The 26,947-nt window shown below is 43.3% G+C and overlaps 1 protein-coding gene across 2 annotated transcripts; it reads right to left on the bottom strand.

Annotated features, from left to right (window-relative positions):
* ash1l (ash1 (absent, small, or homeotic)-like) lies at positions 1–26,947 on the bottom strand. Of its 2 annotated transcripts, none has more exons than XM_083900106.1 (27): positions 26,831–26,947; positions 25,755–25,838; positions 22,248–23,031; positions 17,064–21,474; positions 13,973–14,645; positions 13,648–13,821; positions 13,432–13,526; positions 13,049–13,122; positions 12,856–12,901; positions 11,949–12,057; positions 11,569–11,775; positions 11,295–11,441; positions 9,313–9,421; positions 9,057–9,206; positions 8,504–8,571; positions 7,918–8,084; positions 7,069–7,221; positions 6,911–6,965; positions 6,458–6,590; positions 4,999–5,265; positions 4,514–4,600; positions 4,325–4,415; positions 3,937–4,075; positions 3,458–3,630; positions 2,498–2,664; positions 1,420–1,885; positions 1–620 (listed from the first exon to the last, which is right to left on the bottom strand). In XM_083900106.1, exons 3-27 carry the CDS (start codon positions 22,845–22,847, stop codon positions 529–531), a joined length of 8,853 nt encoding a protein of 2,950 aa, XP_083756232.1. In that variant the 5' UTR covers positions 22,848–23,031; positions 25,755–25,838; positions 26,831–26,947; the 3' UTR covers positions 1–528. The 2 variants fall into 2 exon arrangements, with proteins under 2 accessions (XP_083756232.1, XP_083756231.1); XM_083900105.1 differs by having other exon boundaries at positions 1,393–1,885.

Genomic DNA, 26,947 nt, shown 5'->3' on the forward strand with positions numbered 1-26,947 from the left:
TCATTGCAGCAAGATCCCACAAGGAAACCTCATTATCCAGCATGCGCACCCTCACTGAATTAAAAGGACTAACCCATCCTTCGTTCTATCCACTCCTGTTCAGTACCACTTGTGTCGTTTCTGATGCTTGCTAGTGGAATTCATATACCCATGTTTGTCATGTTCAATGCATTTAAGTGCATGGGTTATTTCTCCTATGTTTATGAGGAAAAAAAAATCAAAAAACAAAAAAAAAGGCTTTGCATCAAACTTCTTAAATAAGCAATAAGTCTGGGTCCCCTCTCTCTTCGTGCTCCTTGAGAACTTTTGGAAAGCTGAAATTGCCTCAGAGTCAGCGATTCCTAAACCCCTCCACCGTCTCAGAGTTGAGATGACAGTCTTGGAAGAGGTAAATGGGAAGAGGCCCTCGGGGGACGCACTGTGGTCCTTAATGGTCAGACAACCAACAATGCTCTTTTCCCCCCCTCTCCTATTTCCACACTTGCTCACAAAGTGAAAAACAGTGTGCTTGACAGGCACATAGCAATGTTATTTCCTCCCCACAAAATCACCGAAACCGAGAGTCCGTCGCCGTAGCCGCCGCCCTGCGCCCACCTCCAGGAGATAAGTGGCATCTATGGCTGTTGGAAAAACAGAGAGAGAGGGAGAGAGAGAGGGGGATTAGGGTTTCAGTAATAACAGCTGACACAGCATGTTATATCAAAGCAACAGCAAAGGTATCTCTACTGCTACATATGCTTTAGGCTTTTAAGAGCTTAAAAAATGTCAGTAACCTGCTTCCTAACACGAAGCCAAGACAACTGTCTCTGAGAATATTTCGACTCTTTAAAACCACCTTTCTAACTTTAAACAGAATTGCTGAGGTGTCACTCTGCACAGGCTGATCAGCAAATTCTCTTCTTTTCTTTCTTAAGACACACGATTCCAAGTTTTATTCTTTTTTCTTCCTCTTTCAATTTTTCCAAATAAAAAAATAAAGAAAACAGTGCGCTTGCTTCATGCACATAGGCACTGCTGACAAGATACCAAATTAATTACTACTGATATGACACCTTGAAAAAGAGATCCTGTTCTCATAATGAGGGGAAACAGTCCTCAGTGCCTTAGTGACATCAATTAATTGAGGAGTTCTATATTTAAACAGCACATCGCTGGACTTTTTCTGTCAACGCTGAGATTAGAGTTGATGTTGAAAGGTTTTTGGATGATACAGATGAAAACAGACTAAAACAATGCATCACAGCAAACAGCAGGGTCAAATCTAAGCTGTAGATTTTGACAAACTGTTCCTTACACCAACATCAATTGTACAAAATCAGTACAAAATGTAAAATAAAATATGATGTGTCACAGGAATCTGAAACTTAAACCCTCATTTATTTGTTGACCTACCCCCCTGCTTTGTTCCCGATCCCTCACCATTCTTGTTGGGAGTTCTGTGCAGCAGATCGAGCAGAATTTTGTTAAGACGTTCCCTCTGGGCCTCCCTCCTGCCCAGCGCTGGGTGGTGTGACGGCGAGGACGCCGAGGACGATGGGAGTTCAAGCATCTCCCCAATCCTCTCAGTGGAAATGTCTTCCAGCTCCTTGCGTTGCTCCACATCTTGTCCTTCTTCCTCCTCCTCCTCCTCTTCATCATCATCATCCTCGTCTCCGTTCCCTTCCCGCTCTGCTGTTTTGGGCTTCACTGAAAGAAGTTCAGGATCCGGTGGAGCCACGTCCATGTCGTCCTCCACTCCTCTGCCTTCTTCCGCTTCAGGTGGGAAGTCGTCACCTCTGTCGCAGGAAGAGCCGTCGTCCTCGCAGCCCCCGGCTCCCTTTGGTCGTTCGCTCTTCCAGGCTGAGCGGCCTCCGTTCCTCTTGTAATTGTCGGGAACGTAATGAGGCTGCAAAAATGTCAAAATCATATCTGGGTTATATTACTTTTCTGGGTTTTGGATAGCTAAATTTCAGATTAGAGATGTGGTTTGAGAAAGAAGAAATAAATCAATCCATGTGTTTTACCCTCTTCTTCACCTATGATTTTGCTGCAGGCAGCTTCAACACTCAACTCTCAGGAATGTTTCCATGCACAGTAACTTGGATTATGCCATTTAAATAGACTATTGTCCTTGTCCCAGTGTACAAGCTCTAGCAGGGAATGGACTCATTGAATGAAAAGTGTCTGACTTCTCTAAGCTAAGTAGCACCAGACTGGATTTGTTGTCTTCTGTGTACCAGCTTATGGGTTGGGTCCAATTGAAAGTATGCAGTTAGGCGGTTCTCAACAGCATTATCTCAGTGTAACTAACTAACTTAACTATCTACCTACATGTACAAGTATTTACATGAATTTAAAAGTCCAGTTTTAGTGGGACTACAACAATAAATAAAAATTTTCTCACACCATAGAAACATACCGACTGTGGTGCTGTTCTATCATCAGTTTACACTTCAAATATTTAAGCAGGTGGCAGCACAGCAGTCCCCACCCTGTCAGGACCCCCCATTACTCTCACCGAGAAGTCTCTTTTGGGTGCAAGCCGCTTGGGGAAATGGTTAAAGGCATATGGCTTGGTGCAGACTGGGTATCGGTTACGATGGATCTTGTAGAAAAGGTGAGCCGACTTGTCCAAGCGGTAATCACAGATGTACACGTCCTGTTCTTTTACACCCTTTGGCCGTCCTGTATGAAGACAAGCGTTTTGTGTTAGCTACACAACAGTTTATATAGTCATAAAATAGGGAGCAAACGCCAGTGTGATTTTCTTTCTGCTGTGTGTTGTTTAAAGCCTGTCGAGGCTGAGAGCTAAACCATTAGGGGGTTGTTAATCTTCATTTATCCGCACAGTTTCTTATTAATTATTACACAGTCTCACAGTAAGCCAGTAACAAGCTTTAATCAAGCATCCCCAATCAACCTCAGGAGTAGTTATTGAAAGAATTACTCAATTGAAAAGGAGGGAAAAAAATCCAAGATGAGATTCAGTCTAGTCTGATGTGCAGTTCTAGCACTATTCACCTCGACTTGGCTTGACTCGTTTTTTTTTTGCTTTTCCATTAGTGATAGTACCTGGTGCTTTTTGGTGGTACCTGCTCTGGCGAGGTTCCAAGCACGTCCAGCACAAGGATAAAACCGAACAATGCTGAACTATAGATCAGTTAAATAGACCCGAAATGCGTCAAACTCTAACATTTAGTAAAGAAACAAAAATTGCGATATTCAACAGAGGAGTCTGGTGTATTTAGCGACAGCACTGCTGAAAGCTGATGATCATCACTGAAAATAATTACTTTGTGTTTGTATGTCATGTATAGACGGCACATCAGTTTCCGTGCTATGATGACCCCGCCCAGGAGGTACTATGAAGCAATGGAATACGACGTACCTGATACCAAACCAAGTAGAATAGAGCCAAGTAGTGCTGGAACTGTATCATGGAAAAGTACCATATGTGGGTATGTGTGTTTTTCCTCACCCTTGCAGTAAGTGTAGAGATCAAGGACACAGCAGTTTCCCACCACTGCCTCCAGTGGGATGATCTCATAGAGCGGCATGCGGAACAACTCATTCTGGTAGAAGCGGCGTGATGGAGAATGATGTGTCTCGTGAGGACGGAAGTAGTGGTGGCCAAAGGCAAACCTCTCACCCCTTTAGAGTTAGAGTGGATAGGAACAGCGTATTACACACTGTGACACAACAATCAGCAGACAATAACAACTGCAACTAGAATAGGAGCTGCAACGATTCATCGATTAACAACCGATAACAAAATTGTTGTGATAACTGAATAATTGTTTTGTTTTTAAATCCATAACAACAATACAACAACAATTAACAACAATTAATCATTTGGGTTTGAGGAGAACATCAACATTTCAAGTCTTGGGAAACACTGATCAACATTTTTTGACAACTTTACTTACTGCCTAAAATGTTCAGCAAATAATTACTTACTTTTCATTTTTCCAGAGTTTCTCTATCCGGAAGATGTCAAGTTTGTCTCGGTTGACATGGGACAGGAGACGGTAGGACTGTCTGACAGGCTGGCCCTCAGGTGAGCGTCTGCTGTCTCTCATCAGGTACACACAATCACCTGCACACAACACACAACACACACACTGATTTGCGGAATGTCTACAATAATAAAATTCACATGAAACTGACTGCTCTACACCAAAGTCACTTGAGAGACTCTGTTGGTCACAGATTTGGCGAGATGTGATGATATTTTAAACCACTGGGAGTCAAATACACTGTTTTAATGACTTTATCACTGCTATAACAAGCAAGTTTTTCTAAACATTAGTAAGCTCATTACTGTTGATTTCTGTTTGCTCTGTACCTTGATGTAGCAGCAGATCGTCTCTCAGGAGGCAGATGTAGTAAATAGAGCCAGTCTGGGCATAGCTGGGCTGGGGTACCATGGGAACTTCCTATAGTGACATTTGAGTGAGATTAGGGTTTTTGACACATCCAGAAATGGTAAAGATACATTTGAGCCTCACGGCTGTTTTTGGCAGGATAAACGTACTCTGTCTATACCCCGAGGGTCACACAGCTCGCACAGGTAGTGCTCCACCTCAGACTCCAACCGCATACAGTCAAAGTGCTGCCAGACCTACAACGACCAAAATTGATTGTGTTATAAAACATGACATTGTGGTTGACTTGATTACTCCCCAACTGTTATTATCATTCTTATAAGTGTAAACATCTGTATCTATCCTTTATAACAGGGTAGGTATCCTATACCCATCTATCCTGAACAACCTGTATAACAGAATAGAACGGCAACCGTCACAAATCCTGTAAAACACATTTGAATATATACACTATTTGTAACCATCGACTGACTGCACACGCCTGCGGAAAATGTCCTTGACAAAGTTGACAAAGTATGTAGTAAGTAGTTGGGTAAAGTCTCAAGAGCAGCACATTCTTTAACACATCCTCTATGATGGTAAATTCAAGTGAAATACCTATTTTTCACTGATTTCTTTGGACACCCGGCCTTACCATGCACTTCTCACACTGGATCATGAGGCCTTCGTCCTTGTACATTCCACAGATGCAACGTATGATGTCATCGTCCTTGTCGTGAGACCCCAGCCCTCCTGCGTGGTGGCCATGATCCCGCTCCAGTGAATCCGAGCTGTCGGCCTCGCTGGCAGTCTCACCCACAATCTCATCAATCTGGACGGCTGCTTCATGGCGAGCGCTGTAGTAAGCTTTCCGCAACCGACACACGTCCCTGCCGACTGAGGACTTCCTGCCGTAATATTTCTGGTGGGAAAACAAGACAGTCATAAAGGCAGCTGCATTTGCCAAATACAATACATTTTCAGGAAATCATCTTTATAAATGTGTTACTGACAGCATTTTCTGAAACATGGCACAAGGACAACAGGACCTCACAGACAGCATAAAGACATGATATAAATCATGTAAGGAGGCAGACGAATGCACATTTGACCACAAGTATTACACCCTCATTATTCAACCACTCAAACAAGACTTTAAGGTGATCCGTCTGCAAAGCTAGGGACAATTTGCTGCAGCACAAAGGTCGTTGACTCAAAATGATGCATTACCTTGCTGCTGCTGCCAAAATTTCACCGACAAGGCAACACCCCACAGCTCTCAATTCAACAATAAACTACATTCCACTCATACGTTTTTTCAGCCTGCCAAAAAAGGGCCTTGGGACCAAGGGGTCAATCTAATTCAGACATGCACTTCAAACTTCTCTGACTGGGAAAGTAAGTGTCCCTGAGAGGTTTCAAGTGGCACTTGTTTCAAGTGCTATGCTATACAGATGCAAATCAAAATGATCTACAACACTTCCACAGCAGATCGGGAGTTGTGTGGTTATATCCATTTAGGGAGGGAGGTTTTAATGTCTGATAGAAGAACTGGTGTCTGAACCTCCATCCATCCATTTCCTACCACTTTATCCTCCACAGGAGGGTCGCTGGGGTGCTGTGTTAATCTCAGTTGACATAGGCAACACCCAGGACAGTTCGCCAGACCATCGCAGGGCCACATAGAGACAAACAACCATTCACTCTCACTGTCAATTTAGAGTGTCCAATTGACCTAATCCCCATATTGCATGTTTTTGGACTGTGGGAGAAAGGCAGAGAATCTAGAGAAAACCCACGCACACATAGGGAAAACATACAAACTCCATGCAGAAAGGCGTTCTTGCTGAAAAGGCGAGAGTGCTAACCCCTGTGGCCCATCTCTGAACCTGTGTTGTTCTATTGTGATATTTACAAACTATCAAAATGATGCTTGCGATGCTTAATGTCACTGGTCAAATACACATGCTGCAGCAAAACCAAATTGCAAATGAGACAACTAAGTAGGAGAAATAAAATTACTATTAAATTATGTAAGCATGCAGAGACAAATGCTTTTTGTAGTGCTTACTGTAAAGTGCATGAGACTGGTAATGGTAAAAACATCTGCCTACCTCAGCATTGCGGAAAACTTTGAGCATGTCTGTGTCAAACGCTTCAACGGTCTTGTAGTGGCCTGTGAGGATTTGCTTCTCAATGGTGCTCAGGTCCAGAGGGTCGGACACCTTCTCATAGTACTGGCTGTTCCTGATGACACATGAAAAAACAAGGAAAGTCCCTGAAAATCTGACATTTCAATACAGAAACTAGTAATCATTTCCACTTATGCTAAGAGCAGCCCAGTGAAACAAAAATCTATTTTCCAACCATGACTGTGTTAGTGCTGTTATTGTTTTGACACAGGAGTGATAACATCAACACTGGAGAAGAATCAAAGCACAGCCTGTCATGGATCAAAACGTGTGGCCAACTGATAAAGTGTTACACTATGTGGGTGCTGCACACCTGGCCTGGAAAACAGTAAAACATTATGAATGAACCATCGTCATGCTGGTTTGCTTTCTTACCTCTTCCGAGAGGGAAGGTTCACCAGCGGAGCAGCAAGAGTCTGACCAGCTGAATCTGAGGTAAAGCAAATCAATAACATTTATGTTTTCAGTTTTTCAATTGTTAAGTCCAATGTATAGTATGTCGACAATGGGCATTTCTCCACAAAGAAACTAACCCTTGTAGCTGGTGATCATGTCACAGATCTCTTTGAAGATGTGTGCAAGGCGAGCGGTACGTGTGACCTCTGTGTTTTCCTCTGCGGCGGCAAGTCTCCGCGTACGCACTGACCGTGACGTCTGCAGGGCCGAGTACTGCGTCAGGAACACATCTGGAAAACAGGGATGATTGTTGCACATCAGCTTTCTACATCATTTTATGTCAATTCAGATATTATCAGGGATTAAAGCAAAAAAAAAAAACAAGACATTTTGTTTCAGGTCAAATTATATTCACTAGACATCTATGTGCCAAACCACAATTTAAGAGAGGCCCCATTTTACTGCTGTGCAGTTGCTTCCCAAAAGTTTATGTGTGTACATGCACTTAGCCCAACAGACCTTCTGTTCTCTAATACAGCATTAAAGTAGTAAGAAGACTTAAATCTACACTATTTAAATGCTCAAGACCCATAACATTTTAAAAGAAGAGGGTGATTTTGAACTGTTTCTGTATTGTCAGTTTGTTCTGATATAATTCCAGTGCTTTCAATCTTTTCAAAAAAAATCTATACTCTTTGTAAGGCTTGACTTTGTATTTGTAATTAGCTACACAAGCCACTGCAGTTGCACGGGTCCAGTGTTGGCAAGACCGACCCCCACTGAGAGCAGCATCAGTGTAATGCCTGCTTAGATTGAATGGCCAAAATGAAACCACAATAATAATACATGCATCTGTTTTTTTTTGTCTTCTCTCATTTTTTTTTAGTCAGCCACTAAAATGTTTTTTTCACATGCTGTCAAGTTTTCTTGCTTTCTCAAATCCCTGTCACATACTGCTCACACACTCTTTGAACTTGGACACTCACCTGACTTAATGTTGCCATCGTCACGGATGACTCCTCCCCAGCGTGTGTATATGGACAGGTTATTCGTGTCCCGCTCTCGTTCACCCTCTCTCTTCAGGAGCTCCTGTTTTTCCCTCATTTTCTCCCAGTTCCTCAGGAGAAACACTCGGTGCTTCAGCACAAAGTTCCTGCCGATTGAAGGAGAGAAGACAGGAGCGTGACGAAAGACTGCGAGTAAAAGTGTGTCAACATCTGTTCATGTTTCCTACTTAATTTAGCAAATCAGCTTGCTTTAGGGTGCTTGCTACATTCAACCATTTTATTAAAGGAAATACTGACACTGAAAACAAAAACTCCATTCATGAAGTTTTACCCACTATAATTTTAGATATTTAATCAATTGCCGTTTTAAACTGAAATATACCACAAACAAGTCAAAGTATGTTTTCTGATTAGAAATGCAAAGATATGAAATCAAACTCACTACCTTCAGTGAAAAGTTATTTTTTTAAATTTAAAAACTTCCAAAAGTCATGAAATCTTATTACCATCATAATATTATAATCATGAATGTTCATCTCTCTTTTGTGTCAGTGTGTGTGTTTACCTTTCTCTGTTGGACATGGGCTTCATGAGATGAGGGTAAAACTTGTTGGTGTCACTCGACTCTTCCTCCTGAAAATGAAAATGGTTTTACTGAAATATCTTTGCTTATCAATTCAAAAACATGTTACTCCTGTTTTCTTTTACAACTTCCTTCCTACTGCAACCATACTGAGTGCCTGTATTTAAAATAGAGCATGATATACATTTTAGGTCATGAAATTCAGCCCTATTTCAAAAGTAAACCCTTAGGTGTCTGAGTTACATTTTTAGGTGCCATGGGCCCTCTGAAGTACCTCTGAGACACAGACATATTCATGGCCTACATAGACACTGCACTGGATTGCCAGGCTTGGACACACCAGATTAATAAAAAAAAGGAGCTGTGTTGTATTATTTTTATGTAACAGTATCTAAACACGTTTACATCAAATGATTAACCTCTCTTTTTCTCAAGTGTATTTTCTCCAGAGGGACTGTTTTTCTTTTACACAAGTCTACACAATCTTAATTACAAAACACAGGTTCTCAGTTTAATGTGAACATTCATTACTCACTCTTTTTTTGAGCTGGTGTTTGGACTTCCTCTTCTCCTTAAGTCGACCCAGTCGCCGAGTCCCTCCCGTCTTTGGAGGCATGCCGTTAATACGCTGGCTTTTACCTCCGATGATGCCCCGGCAGCTCTCTGAGCCACACTTGCACACTTGCTAAAAGGTAGAAAAAAAAATACAATGGAAAGTGATGAGTTGTAGCGAGAAAATGGCTTTGAACAAACTGTTATTCAACAAAAGACGTTAAAATGACATGCATCACCTGCTCCTCTGTGTTGAAGGAATGGAAGTTGTAGTCATAGGTGAGCTCAATGCTGCTGTTGATGTCCTTGAGAGCAAAGAGACCAATTCTGTACACCCCATTAACCGACCTAAGAGGAGTTAAAGAACAACAGAATGAGTGAATGCTTGTATACAAACAGTAGTCGTTGACTCTCTTAGTATTCTAGAGACCGACGCTTACAGCAGAAGGCAAAGGGCAGATCATAGGCAACCTTAAGTTGGACAATATTGATACAACCTCTAATGTTTGGCGAGATATGATTTCTTACACTCAGCTGAGAGTGTCCATTTCAGGTCAGCAGTGAAAGATGTTGACAATGATCAACTGAGGTCTCAAAAGCTTCTGTAAAGATTATATTTCAACTTTACACTGATGGGTTTTGAACCTGAGCTTGGGATAAGAAGTCATTCACTCCCAGTGCCTGTATCTTAAAACAGACTGAAGAGCCTTGCATAAAAGGAGCATGTTAGTGACATACATTTCATTAAGTCAAACTTAATGTTGAAATATTGCCGTTAGAAAGACAATTTAACTTAAGGAGGAATGGACTGTCCTGATTTTGTTTGCTCGAATTGGCAATCAACATGTTGTAATCTCTGTTTCTCCTTCCTAAACAAAGTAGTGCTCTGGGTATTCTTCTAGGAATAAAGTGCACCACTCTCTGTCAGCCACTTCATAATTTATTCTTTCTATAGGGATAGAAAGCTGGTTCAGCGCATTGTCTTCAGGCACTACAGCTGTATCTAAGACCCGGCTGCATGTAATCTCTCTTCTGTGGCAAGATGGATGACTCGTCAAGCTTTGTGCTGAAAATCTCCTCCGTCCTTGTGGAGTGTTTTTTATTTCAGCCCAGCCACTGTACATTATAAACACCCAGACACATGCACAGACTAGTGCCCTAGATTATGCGCTGGTCTATGCTAGAGGGCAGAGCATACAGTTTGATAGCTAACTCGCTCAAGGTTAGCCTTCAGCAGTCCATAATCAAATCCGCTATAGAGAAACAAGGTGCAGATCCCCCCACACACACACGAGAAACCAAGCAGTTTTCACATGGTTAATTCCGGCTCAGAGAAGCCTAGTCTTTGGCAAAGTCTCTGATTGCCATGGATTAAGCCATGCTGTGAGAGCAATCCACCAGGAAACCAGTGAATTGGCATGGTGCAAGGCCATTTAGGTTTCTGAGCAAGGGCATTGTGACTTATGTGATCTCATCAGATTACCGCCACAAAACCTTATTAATAAAGTTAGGGTTTCCTGCCAATGCTCTTTCATTTACAATGAAGTGCACCTGCTGCATGTGTCCCTTATTGTGTGTGTAAGACACCAAAACTAGGACGAAATATTTTCTAGCATCCACTGTGACTACTTAACTGTATCCTAGGATAAAGTGGTTTAGCCGTGATAAAAGGAAAATCTTTCTTCACATTACAATGAGAAAATCATGGATGGCCTATTTGGGTTTAATATGGACCATTCCACAGCAAACATATTATTCCAATGGTGAATATCCTTCTGGTATGTTGTGGTATTTTCAACTACCTCATACGCAAGGAGACAGAAATTACCCATCTCATCCAAATCATCAAGCACAAACAGAAAGCAATTAAGTGAAACTATTTGCGTAATTGGCGAGTTTATTTTCCACTCCGTTAACCTTAAGCGACAGAAGCTTTAAAAAACGAAATAGAGAATAATCAAGCTGGATCTTTTTCCAGTGAAGCTTCTCCCTCTCTCATCTCACAACAATCCAGCAATAATCTCAGGTTTCTGTGTCTTTGAGCACTGATGTACCTGTCAGTCCTGTGGTAAACCCTATTCTAAGAGAACTTTTAATTGAAGTTACCATTTTTTTATTTACAGTACATATTGTAAGTGAATGCAGCATGTTTTTATTTGTGATCAAAGTTAGACAATTATCCATAAGTAACAACAAGCACATTTGCTGAAATAACACCCACCACTTCTGCATTTCACAGTTGGGTTCACAGCTGTGGTTTATGAAGCGTGCTTCATTGCCCATTCGATAGCTGTCAATCACCATGCCACTATCCAAGTTCAGACAATACTGGCCACTGTGGGAGAAGTACTGCTCCATCATACGGCTCCTAAATCGAAGTAGGAACAAAGTATTGGAAGATTAAAAACAGGTTTGAGTGTGATGATATGTTGAAATCCTCATACTTTTTAAGGGCATGTCTACCATTCAACAAGAATCTTTCTGACATATCTCACCTGAACTCCTGCTCGCTTACAACCTCTCCCAGGTATTCGATGATAAACTGTCCAGAGCGGAGAGTTTCCTTGGTGCGGATTCCCCAGCCTTTACCCTCAGTACGGAATCGCTCCAGGCACTGCACCCACTCATGTCTCTGGATATGTTGGTTGTCACACTTATCAGTACATGGACAGGTGCTGGGAGAGCACTCGGCATAGCTCATCCTGGGAAAAAAGGGACGCTTTTAGTCAAAATTTTTGTGACACTATTTTAAACCCCTACAAATCCTTGTGCTTTTTTGATGACTAAACAACTTTACAGCATCATTATATCATAATAAATAAGATTGAATCCGAGTGCCAGTTTTCTGAAACAATGGGCAATAATGTGCCCTTACCTGTTTAGGCAATCATCAAGACAGCCCTTTTCAGGTGAGCCCTCAGAAGGTCTGCAGCTGCATGTCGTCGTTTCATAACCAGAGAGAGGCTTCACATCCACATAGACATCTGCGACACAAATAGCGGATTGTTGTGCCACATTTTAAGACCCAGTGACAGAGTAGGATGGAATAAACACTACCTGAAAAGGACATCAATGACAACAGGAGAAAGCTCCAACAGCTTTTTTTAAAACTAAAAAATGTTACATTGGTTCTAGAATTGACAGTCATGACCTGACTCAATACAAGACAACCTGATCAGGTTTGAGTTTGGCTTTCTTTGTATTTACAATCTTATCCACAAAGGAGAACATGCACCCAGTGTGCACAGATGTCCCTGGCACACACAGATATTTATGAGCCAGCTTACAGAGAGCTGTAGTTACTTGCTGCACACCAGACTCAGCTTCTGTCCACAGAGAGAGAAATCTCCTTCATGTAGGCTTGCATGTCCAAGATGCTATCGCTGCTGAAGCTACCTTTGCCAAAGTCACTTGGTTTGAACAGGTGCCTCTTGTGCACAGACACTGTCTTATGACCGGAAACCTTCAGGAGTGCCCACTGCTGGATCCAAAAGGTACTACTTCAAATGATCGACAATATTGCAGCGTGAATTTCAAATAGGTCTTTACAGCTCAACCGTGAACCTTACACCCCAGGTTTCAAGTAATATTGAATTTTGAATCAAAGGTGACAGCCCTAGTAATTAATTATACAAACAACAGTAAAAGTAACCATGGCAACCAGTGAAGCAAATATACCTGGGTCTCATATATTAACATACTCACATTTTAGTTGCTAATTTAAATAATCAGACTACCAGTTACATATTGGCAAGACTATTAGACCAACACCAGATACTCACTTGATCTGATCTTTTTATAAAGGGGGACATCAGGCCTCTTGTGAAGCTGAAACAATAACAGAAGAGTGAATACAAAATGGCTTGATGACAGAAAAAATACTGAATGTAGGTTGTAACTATTTAAACTACCCATCAGTCTTTTGTGATAATGCAAAAACCCTCAAACCATTTATTGCTCATTGCAATTATTCACCTGATCATGTTTCCACAGCCATAAGATGTCGTAAGGCAACTGGAAATCAATGCGCTTCATTCTCAGGTACTTCCCTGTAAAATAAAGAAAAAAGTTATTTTTGACTCTTATATTTGACTTCTATATTCACAGTGTGTATGTAAATAAGAAGTGTGGTCTTATGACAAAAAATGTTGGCTCCTCACTGCCATTGCCAGTGCATTTCCCCAGTATGGGATCAATAAAGTCTAATCTAATCAAATCTAATCTAATCAACTAGTAAAAAAGATATTTCCTGGTTTTACTCACTCAAAAGTTTATTCAGCTGACTGAAAAAAAAGGCTGGTGTATAAATGATAGTCATTACATGTAGTGCAAATAATGGTTATACAGTAGACACTCACCAACATGTATAGGAGCTGGAAACAACCCATAGTCGTGTTCCCCAGGTATGTATTCTAGCTTCTCTTTCTTTAGCTGCAGAAGCTGACTCCTGGGACTACATGGTGAGGAGAAAGAGTAAATTGTGAGCTTTTGTGACAAAATGTACATGATGCGTTTGTATCTTAATCAAAACAAGAATCACAGATTGCTGTTTTCAAATATTTTTTGGGACTTACTCTTCAGTCTTGTACACATCTGAGTATAGCCCCGCCTTCTGGAACTTCTTTTTTGGGGGCCTGGCTGCTCTTTTCTCCCGTTGGCTGGTTATGGGAATGGGTGGAGCTTGTTCCCTGGAGACAGTGCTTGGGCGTTCTGGGGAGCAGTGGCCATCTGGCTTGCTTTCCAGTGAGCTAAAAATAGAAACATGACTTGGTTTCTAGTGATGTTTGGATTTAATAAAAGTTCCTAGGTATACAGCACTGAATCCTAGCATTAGCTCTACCCCACAGCTGAGACTTTTGGGCTATAAAGATTATCATGCAACAGTGATGATTTGCTTACCCGCGAAAGTGCTGGAGCTCCTCCTGAGTAAGCCAGCTTCTCCCTGTACCGGTTCTGGACCTTGCCACCAGGTTGCCCAGGTTCTCCTCTCTTTCTGGCAGTTGCTCCACAGGCTGCTCTACATCCCTGTCCTCTTCTCCTTCTCCTTCTTCCTCTTCCTCATCCCCATCTCTCTCCCAGTCCTTCCTCTTCTGGTCTTTTCTATGCTGTCCCTGGACAACTGACTCAATAGCATCTGTCACAGTATCTCCCTCCCACCCCGTGACCCCTGCAGGCCGATCCACCCCTCTGTCCTTGTGCCAGGTCGGATTCAACTCAACGACAGGAGGTGGTGATGGCGGTGGGGAGGGTAAGGGGTGTTTCCTGGGACGCCCGGGGCCCCTCTTCTTCACCACATTGTTTCCTGTACGGGCCTGTCTCTGCAGTTTCTTGGCACGTAAGATTTTGTTGACGTGGTGCAGGCTGTGTTTGGATGGCTGTGCCCGATGGGAGTGGTGAGGCAGGGAGGCATCCAGGCAACAGTCCTGAGAGGGAGAGAGGCAGGACGAGGAGGCAGAGCCATGGGAGTGAAAGAGAGAAGGCTGGTGATGGTGCTGCTGCCGGTGGTGCAAGGATCCTTCAGATGTTTCAGGGGTCGGGAGGGCAACACCTCTTGACTTAATACTTGATGACCCTGGACAAAGACACAACAAATTAATACATAGCTACATAGCAACAGCCGAGACACTCAGAAAACTGTAATTCGGTCCCTTGACTATTTCTCAATCAAGCCACCTGGAGTCAACAGTAAGATATATTTTCATCACAATCAACAAAATACCATTATATCCGTACTTGGATTATCTATTTAACTTCCCTCATACCATTTAATTCTCAAACATCTCAGATATCTATTTTTCCCTCATTTACATTATTCTCATAAACATAAACTCATAATTAATTATTGCCTTCCATTGTTCCCTTTCCATTTTCTATCTATTATGGTTGTCGTTGCTCTTAATCTTTCCATCATTAAAATAGTTCTCCTGCATCCTCCCCCGTCTAGCCTTTGAAAACTATGATTTGTTTTATTTCTGCAAGTACACCACATCTAATTCTGTGCTGTAACAATATCAGCTACCTATTCTTCCGCACTGGTTATCTTACATGACTACACTATTCTATTCACACAGTTCATGGTTTCACATGACCAATGTATCAGCCACTGACAGAAACACATTGCGTTTTCTTTTGTTGACTTAGAAATTACCTATTTAAACCATCTCTTTATGCTAAATGTTATCCTTGACCTCCCTGATAGTCCATTTACCCTATATCCCTCGCTGTTCTTCCTCTGCTTTAATATGCACTCATTTACCTCCAATATTACCCACATGCCCTGTATCCCATCCCACATTTAGCCAACTCCATTTTTATGCATGTGACTGCTGGCTGACCACAGGTTCTGAACTCTAATCCAGGATTACACGGTCTTCCTTTAAACTGCCTCATATGGCATCTTACTACTTCCCATCTCCCTTAATGGGATGCACATAAATATAAAGTGACACTCTTGAAAATGCTCATACATATAGACACACAAACATTCAAGTTTTAGTGCTCATGTGTAGCTGATGGCAAAACCATTGAGGTACAGCGACAACAGCTCAACTTAGGTGCTGGTTATACTTGAGGTTAGAGCGAGCCCTCACATTGTGGACCTTTTAGGTAAATGTCTACTAAATATAGCATGTTAACAAAACACATGCAGTAAGATGAGATGAGCTCTGGCAGAAATGCTATATCAGCTGTGGCCTGCTGTGGCCTTCCTTAGTCACTATGCATGTTTTTCTTTCTTTTCCTTTTTCTTGCAAGGCCTGTTACCACTAGTAAGAGCTACCAAATGTCAAATAGTGTGTGCATGGGATGCCACAGTGTTGTTCAAAGAGACTACTTTTCACTAAAATACCACTTACTACTTTCTATGTTCAAATGGTTAAAAAAGCCACAACGACTACAGAGGCAGATCTGATAATTTTCCAGTGTTGTTCCAACCACAACTGAGGTATGGATGGTTTCAGTGGTTACCTCTACACTATTTCTGTTGTGCTATTGTGTCATCTGATGGGCAAGCGTTTTTGCTCTAATGCATATTCCTTGAATCAGGGGTGGATTTAAGTCAGGGGGTTTCCAACGTGTAGCTCGCAAGTCAACAGTAGCTCTCAGTCCCTGTCCATTTAGTTCACCAAAGGTTTCAATAATCAAACAAACATGCTTACAATTTTATGCCATAAAACTCAGAGGTGTTCCACCCCCTTTTAATGCTAAATGATTATTTGCCAATTAGTTTAGCTCGATGAGTGAGTGGTGCTGTGAGCTAGGCAACTACAATGACAACAACAACTGCTCATACAAGCAAGAGGTCAAAGACATACTATTTTCACAAAAAATGTGAAACAGAGTTTTGTTTCACGAGTCTAAACAAGTGTGTCAAATCAAAGCCCCCCGTCCCCAGGACGCCCTGCTGGCTAAAAGCCTGCTCCAAGTGGATACACCTCTCTTGTTGACTCCAGTGCCAGTCATCTCACTGATAATGAAAATACCCAGTTTACATCATACATGCAGGTGTGCATGTGAATACTTTTGTGAAATGCTACCTTGACATGTTGACAGAAATAATGAAAATTGAATAAGCTATATTATTAGTGTATTTGTAAATGCATTGTTTTGTTTTGACAGCATTAGTAATTTAATTTAATAGTGTCATCAGACATCAGCCAGTCATGTAAAACCACAGAATGCTTGATGCAAATATAGCTGAACTACTATTTCTCCATCGAATAACTCAAGTTCCGATGCTTTTAAAGCAGCGTGAATGATACAATCATCAATTTGTTGTATACAACAATAAATAAATAATAATACTAATAAATTAATGCAAACAATTCCATGCTGCTGCCGTTTACACTGGTTGATGATGAAGGTTTTTCAAAATTTCATTAACAGCTCTGAAAATGCTGTCAATGATTTATTGGTTTATCAATGACTGCTCACTGTTAGAAGTTATTTTTACAAATAACATTGTTAATTAACTTAACAGAATGGGACTTACCCAACTCTCTCCTCTCTGATGATGTTGAGTGGTCTTTACCAATTGGTCGGTCCCCACGGGAAAAGGTGGAGGTCTCTGGTACTAGGTCAGTCTTTCTGTTCTTGCCCCCCTTCAGCGTAGCACGGGTGAGAGCAGAGGCAAAGAGATTTGTAAGGTTTGGAGAATCATGGGCTCCAGGTTGTGCATCCTCTGTGGGTGTGAGAGGCTCCTCCTCCTCCTCACTGTCTGAGCAGTCGGCTGGGTCTTCAGCCCGTCCATCTGAGAAGGGACCCTGGCCAGGCATTACATGACTCAGTGAAAGCTTAGAATAGTCTGCCTCAGAGTTGCCCATCCTGAACCAGGACTCTACTGGGTGGTGGCCTTTTGAGTTGCTACCCACTGTAAGCCTGGAGGGCCCTAGACAGGACAGTGAGCTCTCTTTCCGCTTGTACCTCTCTGCAGATGAGGTTGAGGAGGAAGAAGGGGAGTTAGCAGATGTGGCACCAGTTTGCTTGCTGGCACTGGAGCTGGAGGGTTCTCGTCCATAGCGGCATCTTTGTAAAGACTCAGCCATTCCTAAACTGCTAACCCTCTCTCCTTTTCCTGAAGCTCCATTGTCGGATATCCCTGCATTAGACCGACTCCCTGATCCACTTCTTGCTCCTTCCTCCATGTCCTCTTCAGCACAGCGCTCCCGGTGTTTGTGTCTATGTTTGTGTTTATGGTGCCAGTTGAAGGACAGCTCAGAGGACATGGGTGGGTACAGGACAGGGGACCTTCCTCCCCCAAGGAAATCCTGCCTAAGTAGCTTATGTTTCTTCTTGTGAAATTTCGAGGGGTTCAGCAAAAGATGTGAAGGGTGGTGATGATGCATGTAAGATGTGGGAGGAGGAGGGGGGAAAGATGGTGAGTGGTGAGAATGGTGTGATGGGGCTGTGTGCGGTGACTGGTGGTGTGGGTGGGGATAGAGTGCACTGGCTGCAGGATAGCCTCTATAATAGCCTAAACCAAGGGGACCAGAGGAATAAGGAACACTGTAGGAGGGATGGTAAAAGCCTCCACTGGACAGTGGGAAACCAAGCCCAGGTACAAAGGGAACCTCAGACATGGACTCTCTCAGTTTTGGAGGCCGACCCCGTTTCTTCTTCATGTCTGGCTTACGAACATAGTGCATAGGGTCACAGGAGTATGCAGGATGGGAGTAGTAGCTGCCAAAGTTAACTCTAAAGATTGTAGGCAGGAGGTCCCTGTGGACATAATGATGTGGAGGAGGGCCACCTGTGCCTCCTATGCCTGCATTGGCCCTGCTCCCTACCCCTGGCACTCTACTCGTTCCAGCACCTATGCCTATTCCACTACTGAGCCGATGCCCTGTAGTACGGTGTGCTATCCGTATTTCACTCAATCTCAAAACGATGTCATCCAGCTCAACAAGAAAGTCTGGGTCATGCCGGCGGGAGCGCAGTTGTAGGTACTTCTTCTTGCGTTTCCTTTTCTGTCTCTTAAGCTTATCATAGCCGGGACATCCGTGACTACGGCGTTTACACTTGTGCTTATGTTTCTCCTTGTGTCCCATTAAGGAGGAGGCAGGGGCTGCTGGATGAGGTCTCCGGGGATCAGGTGGTGACCTTGTCCCATGAGGTGATGGCGAGGGAGAGGGATGTTCCATGAGCACAGCGGAGTGTCGCCGCCTGCCTCTAGAATTAAGGCCCACCCCTGGACCCATTGCTGAACCAATGACACCAGACATTAATAATCCACTGCCCATCCCAGGTGGCATCCCAATTCCAGCTAGGCCACCAGCCCCTCCAGCTTTCTCACCACGGTCAGAAGTGCTGTTATTATCCGTTCCTATACCACTGTCACTGGGCACTGTCTCCTCACTGTGTGACTCACTGACTGGTGACGGAGTGGCTTCTTTGAGCTCACTAAGGGGGGCAGGGGAGGTGGGATGAAGTGGTCGGGGAGGGGAAAGCTTATGATAATGGTAGTGCTGCCTGTAATGTTGGTGGTGATGATGGTATCCACGATAAGAAGACTTTTTCTGGGAAGCTGTTGAAGCCATAGATGATGAGCCCAGTCCTGTATTGCGGGAATTAGGGGCTGAAAAAGTTGGGGGAGGGAAAGAGAATGTGTTGTGGCTATTATGGGAGTTAGAATAGTGAGTATGATTTGCAAAGTGCACTGAGCCAGGCTCAACGAAGCTGGCATCACTGATGGGACTGTGACCTCCACTAGATTGAGAAAGGGAAGGTGAGGGAAAAACTTCTGAAGAGGAGAGATGGTGCTGTTGCTGGGACTGTTGATGGTGATGAAGAGGGGAAGTGGTGTTGGGGGAAAGAAAGGGTTCTGGTGGTGGTGTTGTGGAATTACCCACTGCTTTTGGTTTACGGCCTCTCCTTTTACCCATATATATTGTGCCCTTTTTACTAACATTTATTTGTGGCCCTAGCTTCCCCCCAAAAGAAGCCGCCAGGGAGGACAACGATGGGGTGCTTGATTCCACAGGGCCAGCCAACCCACTGGTAGCGACTTTGGGGGTGTCCTCTGGGCGTGGGCCTAAAAGTATTTGACTGAGAATACGTTTCCGTTTCATACTTTTCATCTTATTGATCTTACCTATGATAGTTTTCATAATAAGCTGCCCATTTCCCTTGTTGTGGAAACGTTTGTCTCCCATGTCTCCAGCCTCTGGATCCAATGTAGGAGGTTGACCCTCCTGGGGTAAGGTAGGGGGAAGGCGCTTGGGACGTCCACGTTTTCTAGGCATAGGTTTAGGGGGGTTGAAATCTACCTCTGGGTGAAGAACAGGAGGGTCCTGCTCTTCTTTAGACTTTAGTAATGATGAAAAGACCTTGGAGGGGGCCAGCTTGTTAGGAGGGTGCCCATGGCCTGGAGCATCAAGCCTTGGCATTTTGGACTTTGGCCTTCCCCTTTTCTTAGGTTGTGATGAGAAAAGCTGTGACACTGGAGTTTGTGGCACAGGATTTGGTTTGACCTTATTTGGGTTGGGAGGCCGTCCCACTGGTCTTTTAACAGGTGGCAACTGTGTTTCAGAGCTTGAAGATAAAGACATGGTTGTTGTGACCTGGCCAAAAGGATTGTCCTGGCATGTTCTTTGACTCTGTGTTTTGTTCAAAAAACGTGTCCAGTGGGGTTTCCTCCCCCTGCGTTTTTTAAGGGGTTTGCTGTCCTGCTCTGAGGGAGAGTCTAGGGATGAATCTGGAGAGTCATCCCTGAGGGGCGTCTGTGAGTCACTTTCTTCACCATCTGGCTCTGACGGAGAAGGTGCCCTTTGTCTAAGAGACTCAGGGGGACTGATAGTCCTAACATATCTGTTACTCTCCCAGTTTGGACTCCGCTTATTTGGACTAGAGCTCTTTCCCCTCTCAACTCGCAATGACTGAGAATTAGTCCCCTTGTCTTTCCCTTCAGAGTTTCCTGTTCCTGTTGGTGGAGGGCCCTTTGTTAAGTCTCTGGGACTATCCCTGTCCTGCTCCCTATCACTTGCACTGCTTTCATCTGCCAGGGTGGGACTCTCACGTGCATGGTGTCCTTGTGAAGGAGCAGGGGACCCCAGGTGACTCACTGCACTCACTGTCCTCTGCTCAGCTGAGCTGATGTTGGAAGATGATATTGGACAAGATGGCAACGATGAGGTTTGGAGTTGGCAGTGAGAAGGACGGGACTGTGGCTTAGAAATGCTGCTGATGTTGTTTTCATTGTTGCCATCTTTTGACATGGGTGACAGGTGGTTACTGCCATAAGTGAGTGCTGGGCTGCTGCTGCGACTACTGCTGTTACTGCTATTGATATTGATGCTGCTACTTGCTTTCCCAGCGCCATCTGTGTCCTCCTTCCTCAGTGGTGTCAAGCCAGGTAAATTTTCCATAACACTGTCTTTATTCCTCGACCCATAAGGCCGTCCAGGGGGTCGTGATACAGGAGGTGGGGGAGAAAGGTGGACCATTCTTGAGTATGTGTTCCTATTAGCCATAGCTCTGTCTCGCTGCTTAGCTGTGGGTGCCATAAAGCCTGAGCTTGGGAGAGGAGGAGTGGGGTCAATCTTTGTGGGTTTTGCTGGCTTTGGGGTCTTTGATGGTGGACATGTCGCTATGAGTTGAGCTAACTTCTCAGTGACTGTGGGTGCTCCCCAGTTTTGAGCAGCCTTGTCCTTGTCTCTTTGACTTTCAGTGCTGTAGTTGTATTGAGGTGGTTTAACAGTGTCAAAGCTTGGTTCTTTCGATGCAGGTTGTGGTGGAGAAGGTGAGGATGTCCGGGGATTGAGTTGTGGAGTTGCTGCTTTCTTCCCAGAGGAATGCGTTTTACTGTCTGGTGGAGGGCGGTGAAGGTTAAGAGGTCTCTCAGATGTGGCGGCTGCTGCTTTTGTGTCTGGCTTTGTGTCAGACTTGCAGTCTATCTTTGATGAACCCTGCAAAATAAAGAAACACATATATATATATTAAAAAAAACACAAGATGGCCAGTGATTATTTAAAACATTTAGGTGGTAACTGATGAAGAATTACATTTATGAAATACAATTACACAGATGCACTTGCAGTCTCTAAACACTACATAATACACTCAAGACACAAGCTTTATCAGAGCGATCTGATTGCAAAAAAAAAATGCATATTATAGTAGCAAAGAAAACAGGTTTCTTTAACCCTTTACAAAATTTAACTTATTGTTGACATTTTCTGTCCAATGCTATTTTCAGGGCATACCGGGGGAGGGGATATTACACTCAACTAACATTTAATCGGGGTCAGACTGGGGACAGAGAGGGTAAGCTGGATAGAAGGGTCAAGTAGGGGAGGGGGGTGGAGAGGACATGGGCATGCAGAGACAGTGGATAGATGCCACAGACGGAAGGAGACCAGGGGGGCAGTGCTTGATGAATAGAGACAGGCCAACAGAGAACACAAAGAACACTAAAGAACAATTTATGTTCTGCTCTTTATCTGTGCAATAACATGGTGATTACTTGGGTAACCTAGTTGTGGGCCACTATGTTACCAACGATGGACTAAGAACATTCAAAGAAAGTAACGTAAATACACATTAATAAATACATTTGTTAACATGCTGACCTATTATTAATAATAACTATTATTATTAATAAAATTAATAATATTGACTATTATTAAGTGACCTATTGTTGAATAAAAGTACATTATATTACTATTCTCTCTCTCCTCACCCTTTTTGATGGAGCACTCCCATTTACTTGGGAGGATGACATGGTGGTAGTACTGGCAGGAGGAGGTGGTGTAGGAGCTTTCGCAGAGGGGGTTGATGATGATGATGAGGGTGGTCTGTTGACACTGGGACTCTTTTCCCTCTCTTTTTCCCTGCCATGTGAAGGACTCTGACTTTGAGTGCCTGGTCCATCATTTGTTGATGCTGCACGGTTTCCACGAGCACTGCCTCCACCACGCCCCGTGTGCCGCACAGTGGCCCTGAAGGCTGGCCGGCACACATAATTCTCCAGGATTTTAGGTGGCTTCTTCATGCGCTTTGCTTGAAGACCAATCTTAAGTTTGACATTGCCTTCAGACAGGCTGCTTTCTTTGATGGAGAAATGTGACTGGTCGCCACCGGCACCGCCTGGACCACCTGCGCCTGCCCCTCCAGTACCAGCTGAGACATTGGCAGCTCCTCCATCCTTCTCTCTATCTCTCTTCTTTTCATCCTCATCCTCTTTTCTTCCACCTCCTCCCTCCTTTTCTCGTTCTCCAGTTGATGCACCTGAGATAAGAGGTGGAGGGGTTGCAGTTCCCCCTTGCATCTTCTGATCCATCACAGGAAGTGTACAAGTTTGCAGGGGAGGGAATAGTGGGGATACCAGGTAGAGATCTTCTCAGGGAATGGGATAGGGGGGAGAGGGGAAGGGGGGAGAGGGGGTAACTGTGAGGATGAAGCTCTCCTTGATTTGAGGTGGCTTCTCTCCCTTGGCTTTCCAGCCCTCTTTCTCCGTCCTTCAACTGTAGGAGGAATAGCAGGTAAAGGAGGGGGGAGAGAAGGAAAGAAAGGATGGAACAGACAAAAAAGTCCACATTAGTCACTGCAACACCAACATCAACCAAACACTGACAGTTTTAAACAGTGCCCTACAACTAAGTATGAAATGTCTTCCAATGAATGATGCTGCAAAGCAGATGGAGGGCAACAATTTTTATCATCTATTTGGTTAGAGGCTGTCCTTCATCCTGTCTGGGTGACTTTTTATGGTGTGTTCGTCCTCACAGCCTTTAACAATCTGTGACCTATTTACACAGCTAAGGCTCTTTTACCTGAGAAATGTAACCATCGGCTCAAGGACTCTTAGCAGTCAATCTCAGAAATGCAAAACCCACCATATACAAAGTCATTATTAATACCACAGTCCAATCATTCAGGTGTCACAAGACAAAATGCTAAATGAGAAATCCTTTAAGTTCCCTTATTAGTTGCAAGGAAAACATGAGATAGAGGTATTCTGCTCATGCCCTGTTAGCAGAGCGGCTAGCGAGTGCTGCATGCGTCTTAATTGTGAACCTTAGAGCACAGTCCAATTCAATGAAGTTGTCTACATCTCCCCATGGATACTGAGTGATTTAATGTGGATTCACCCCCAAGCAGGTGCTTTCTCTGTGTGGAGTCATTTGGAGGCAATTCAGAACTGTGACTTCAGCACATTGGGCCCTCTGGGAATAGACAGCGAACATGGCCGCCTTTCCCACCCTTTTGCCAGCAGCAAATGAGAGTGAGTGATAGAGCATCAATGTCTTGGCGGTCTCTCTGTGCCCTACATTAGCGGTGAGCACTAAAGAAGCCACTTAATGGAGCCTCAACAAAGTCATACAAGTTGCCATCATTAAACCGCAATAGCAAAAGAAAAAAGGGAATCTACCCTACACAGCGTATTAAGAAGACCACATTCGTTTTCTGGTAATGAATGTAAAAAACAGTAGTAGCAATTGTTTTTGTTGAACCACGCAGTAAATGCAGCCCAATTTTTGGAGTCTGGCCTGTACTTCCCCCACGCCCTCTTTCTGTGTTTACTTCAATTACTCACTCCATTTCGCCTCAAAACTGCAGACTCCCCCTCACTACACATACCACACTCAAATCACACCTCCCTCCTTTCTGTAACACTCCATCAATCTCTGTGTTCTTTCACTGATTTCTCAAAGTGTTTCCATCCACTTCCTCCTCTATTTTGCAAACTTGGAAATCAGTAGTAACAGCACACAAACGCAAGTCACTGTTTTCCTACTTTAATCAAAAACATTTTACCAACCATCCCCCCGACTCTGTGTCCTTTATAAACAGAGTGACAAATGTTCTCTCCATTCTTTCATATATAACACATGCAATGATGCTAGCTGCTTCCACTGCCTGACAGCGGCCAAAAATAAGCCACTGTAGCACCAAACTTTAGACACCAAGTCTAAAGAAAAGCCTCCTGGAGAGTCAAAACATTCCTCTAACCTCTTAACACCTCTTTATCTAGTCATTTACTGACACTTGTTCTAATCTTAAACTAGGGCCAATCATTTTCTTATTTGTGATTCATAAACACTAAAACATATCATTTTCAAATTAAGCATCACGGTGCTTTTTTATTTACTAAGCAGTTAAGGTTTCACTGTAGTCATTTCAGCTTTTATAGTCATACTGTAAAACAACAGAATAAAAACACATACTGTTAAAAGTCATGCCTGTCATTTGCTTTTGTTATTACTTCCTGAACAATTACTTACAGACAAGAAAAAATGGGTCAACTGTCAAAAATATAATTCTTATAATAAAATAAAAAAATCAAAGAACAACATTAGGTCAAGAACCTTTAAAAAAATGGCAGAGCAGGCAGGAACGTAGTAAACAACTTCCCGCACCCCCTCCTATTTCTTTCCTCCCCTTATTCCCTCCCTCTTCACTTTTGCACACGTTGTTCATAACTGCTGATTTCCCTTTGGCCATAGCAATAGTATCCAACCCACCCACCCCCACATCATTCACATGAGGGCTGGCGTCTGCCCTCAGAGCTAGGTGTCATTTCCACTGCTTTTACACTATTAGTATTAATACTGAGCCATGCTCACGGGAAAAGCAGCCAAATTCCTTTACTACTACGATTAATCTCTGTTTTGTTGTGCCGCGGAAACGCTATAACACAGACATAAAAGGTCTGGCTACAGGGTTTAAACCTTAAATATGTAGGGGCTGCAGCTGGGACTCAATTAAATCGGACGAGAATGACAGGTGTCACTCAAGACAAGTACCACGCAAACATCCTTAGCATAAAACGTCAGCGCTGTGCTGTCAAAATATTATTCTAAATGGTTTTTATGCATTTTCCTCGTGTTGTACAAAAATCGTGGCTGAATGAACAAACCAAATACCATGATCTGCTTTCGGTTTTCTATGCAGTCAACACTGCACCTCAAGGGAATAAATAACACATAATCTAGCGAACTAATCACCTCACACTTCCAATGCAACTACTAATATTAACTCTGCAAATGCACCGCTATGTAGTCAGACTTATAATTACGGGGAACAAACCCTGCCCCAGAGACATGCTCTTTCAGATTTTTGACAGCACAGCACAGATTAACACTACATGTGGTCGAGAAATAATTTCGCATTTGACGATTAAAAACGGTAACAGTGGGCAGTCATCTACCATATATATATCTTCATAAAGCATTCAGTGACTCACCTCTGTAACTGTCCAGAAACGGTGTTCACATTATTTAACTCCGTGTCCTCCCTTGTGGCCTCATATTCTCTCATCTTCCAAGTGCTGAATTGTCAAAAAAAAAAAGGGGGGATTAAAAAAAAAGAAAAGATCAGATGCTTGCTTTTCGAAAAACCATAACTGTTTTTAAGATACACGTCCACGTCTCAACACGAACTGGAGGAGGCTCAGCCTGAAACTAGTTAGTGTATTCGAGCTACAAATGTTTTCACGTGGGCCATGAGGACCATGTAATAACGAGGTCATTATATATTGAACGCAGCCACAAATCTCAATCAGAGATCGATGCACACGCACACAATCTGATTAACCTTGCCACTTCCAAAACACAAAGTTGCGATGCTGTGCGAGCATCGACATCCCAAATGATGGATTTTCACATTAAGCTAGATGAGAACAAGTAATGATGTACAGTAAACATGGCTCTCGAGACAACCATTGTTAGAGTGCTGTGTTTATTTTTGCAACAACCTAGTAGCGACCATCCGTACTATAATAGACACCCTGTGCTTCGTTTTGTATCAATGGCACTGGCAGCAGCTAACTAGCCATACATCAACCAGGCTGTTTTGAGGACGGTTTAAGCACATTTTTAGCGCACACAGAGTTAAAATGTACAGGTTGTAGACTACAAACGACTAGCAAACGCCCACAGCTTCCACACAATTTGTGAAAACCAAGTGAATATGACACAACCCGGGACGAGTGATGCACATAATCTTACATCTCCGTCACATTCTCCCAGGCACTCGTGTTACTACATCTCAGCTACGGCGGCTAACGATGCACTAGCAAGTCAGCTAAAACGGGAAGAAAAAAATTCCACCGCGTCGATTCAAGGACGAAGGCACAATTACACGCGCGAATTAAAACCACCGTGAATTATATCCCAATTGTATAAAATGACAGATGCAGCGCCGTGTAAGATATTAAAAAAAACACTAACTGTCAACAAAATGGCGGCTGCGTTGAATCAACAGAGACCCGAAATGGATCTCCCTCCGTTCTTCCTCGGTGTTAAAATCCTTATTCCTTACAGCAATTAGTATCCGTAAAACCTCCCGTGACGCTCCGAAATCCACTGCGACTCGCCGTTAGCTGGGCCTGGATGTGTCAGCGTGGGCCTCTCTCGTTAGTCGGGCCTCCATGTCTGC

This window comes from Microchirus variegatus, assembly GCF_963457635.1.
Source record: "Microchirus variegatus genome assembly, chromosome: 13".
NCBI classification, from domain to species: Eukaryota; Metazoa; Chordata; class Actinopteri; order Pleuronectiformes; family Soleidae; genus Microchirus; species Microchirus variegatus.

Bases quoted from the DNA above. Each gene is read 5' to 3' on its own strand.
- ash1l (XM_083900105.1), bottom strand. From the start codon at position 22,847: ATGGATCAGAAGATGCAAGGGGGAACTGCAACCCCTCCACCTCTTATC. The intron at 6,591-6,910 runs GTAAGAAAGCAA...ATGTGTCATCAG, and splicing joins AACCTTCCCTCTCGGAAGAG to GAACAGCCAGTACTATGAGA. The intron at 4,416-4,513 runs GTACGTTTATCC...ATGTCACTATAG, and splicing joins ACCCTCGGGGTATAGACAGA to GAAGTTCCCATGGTACCCCA.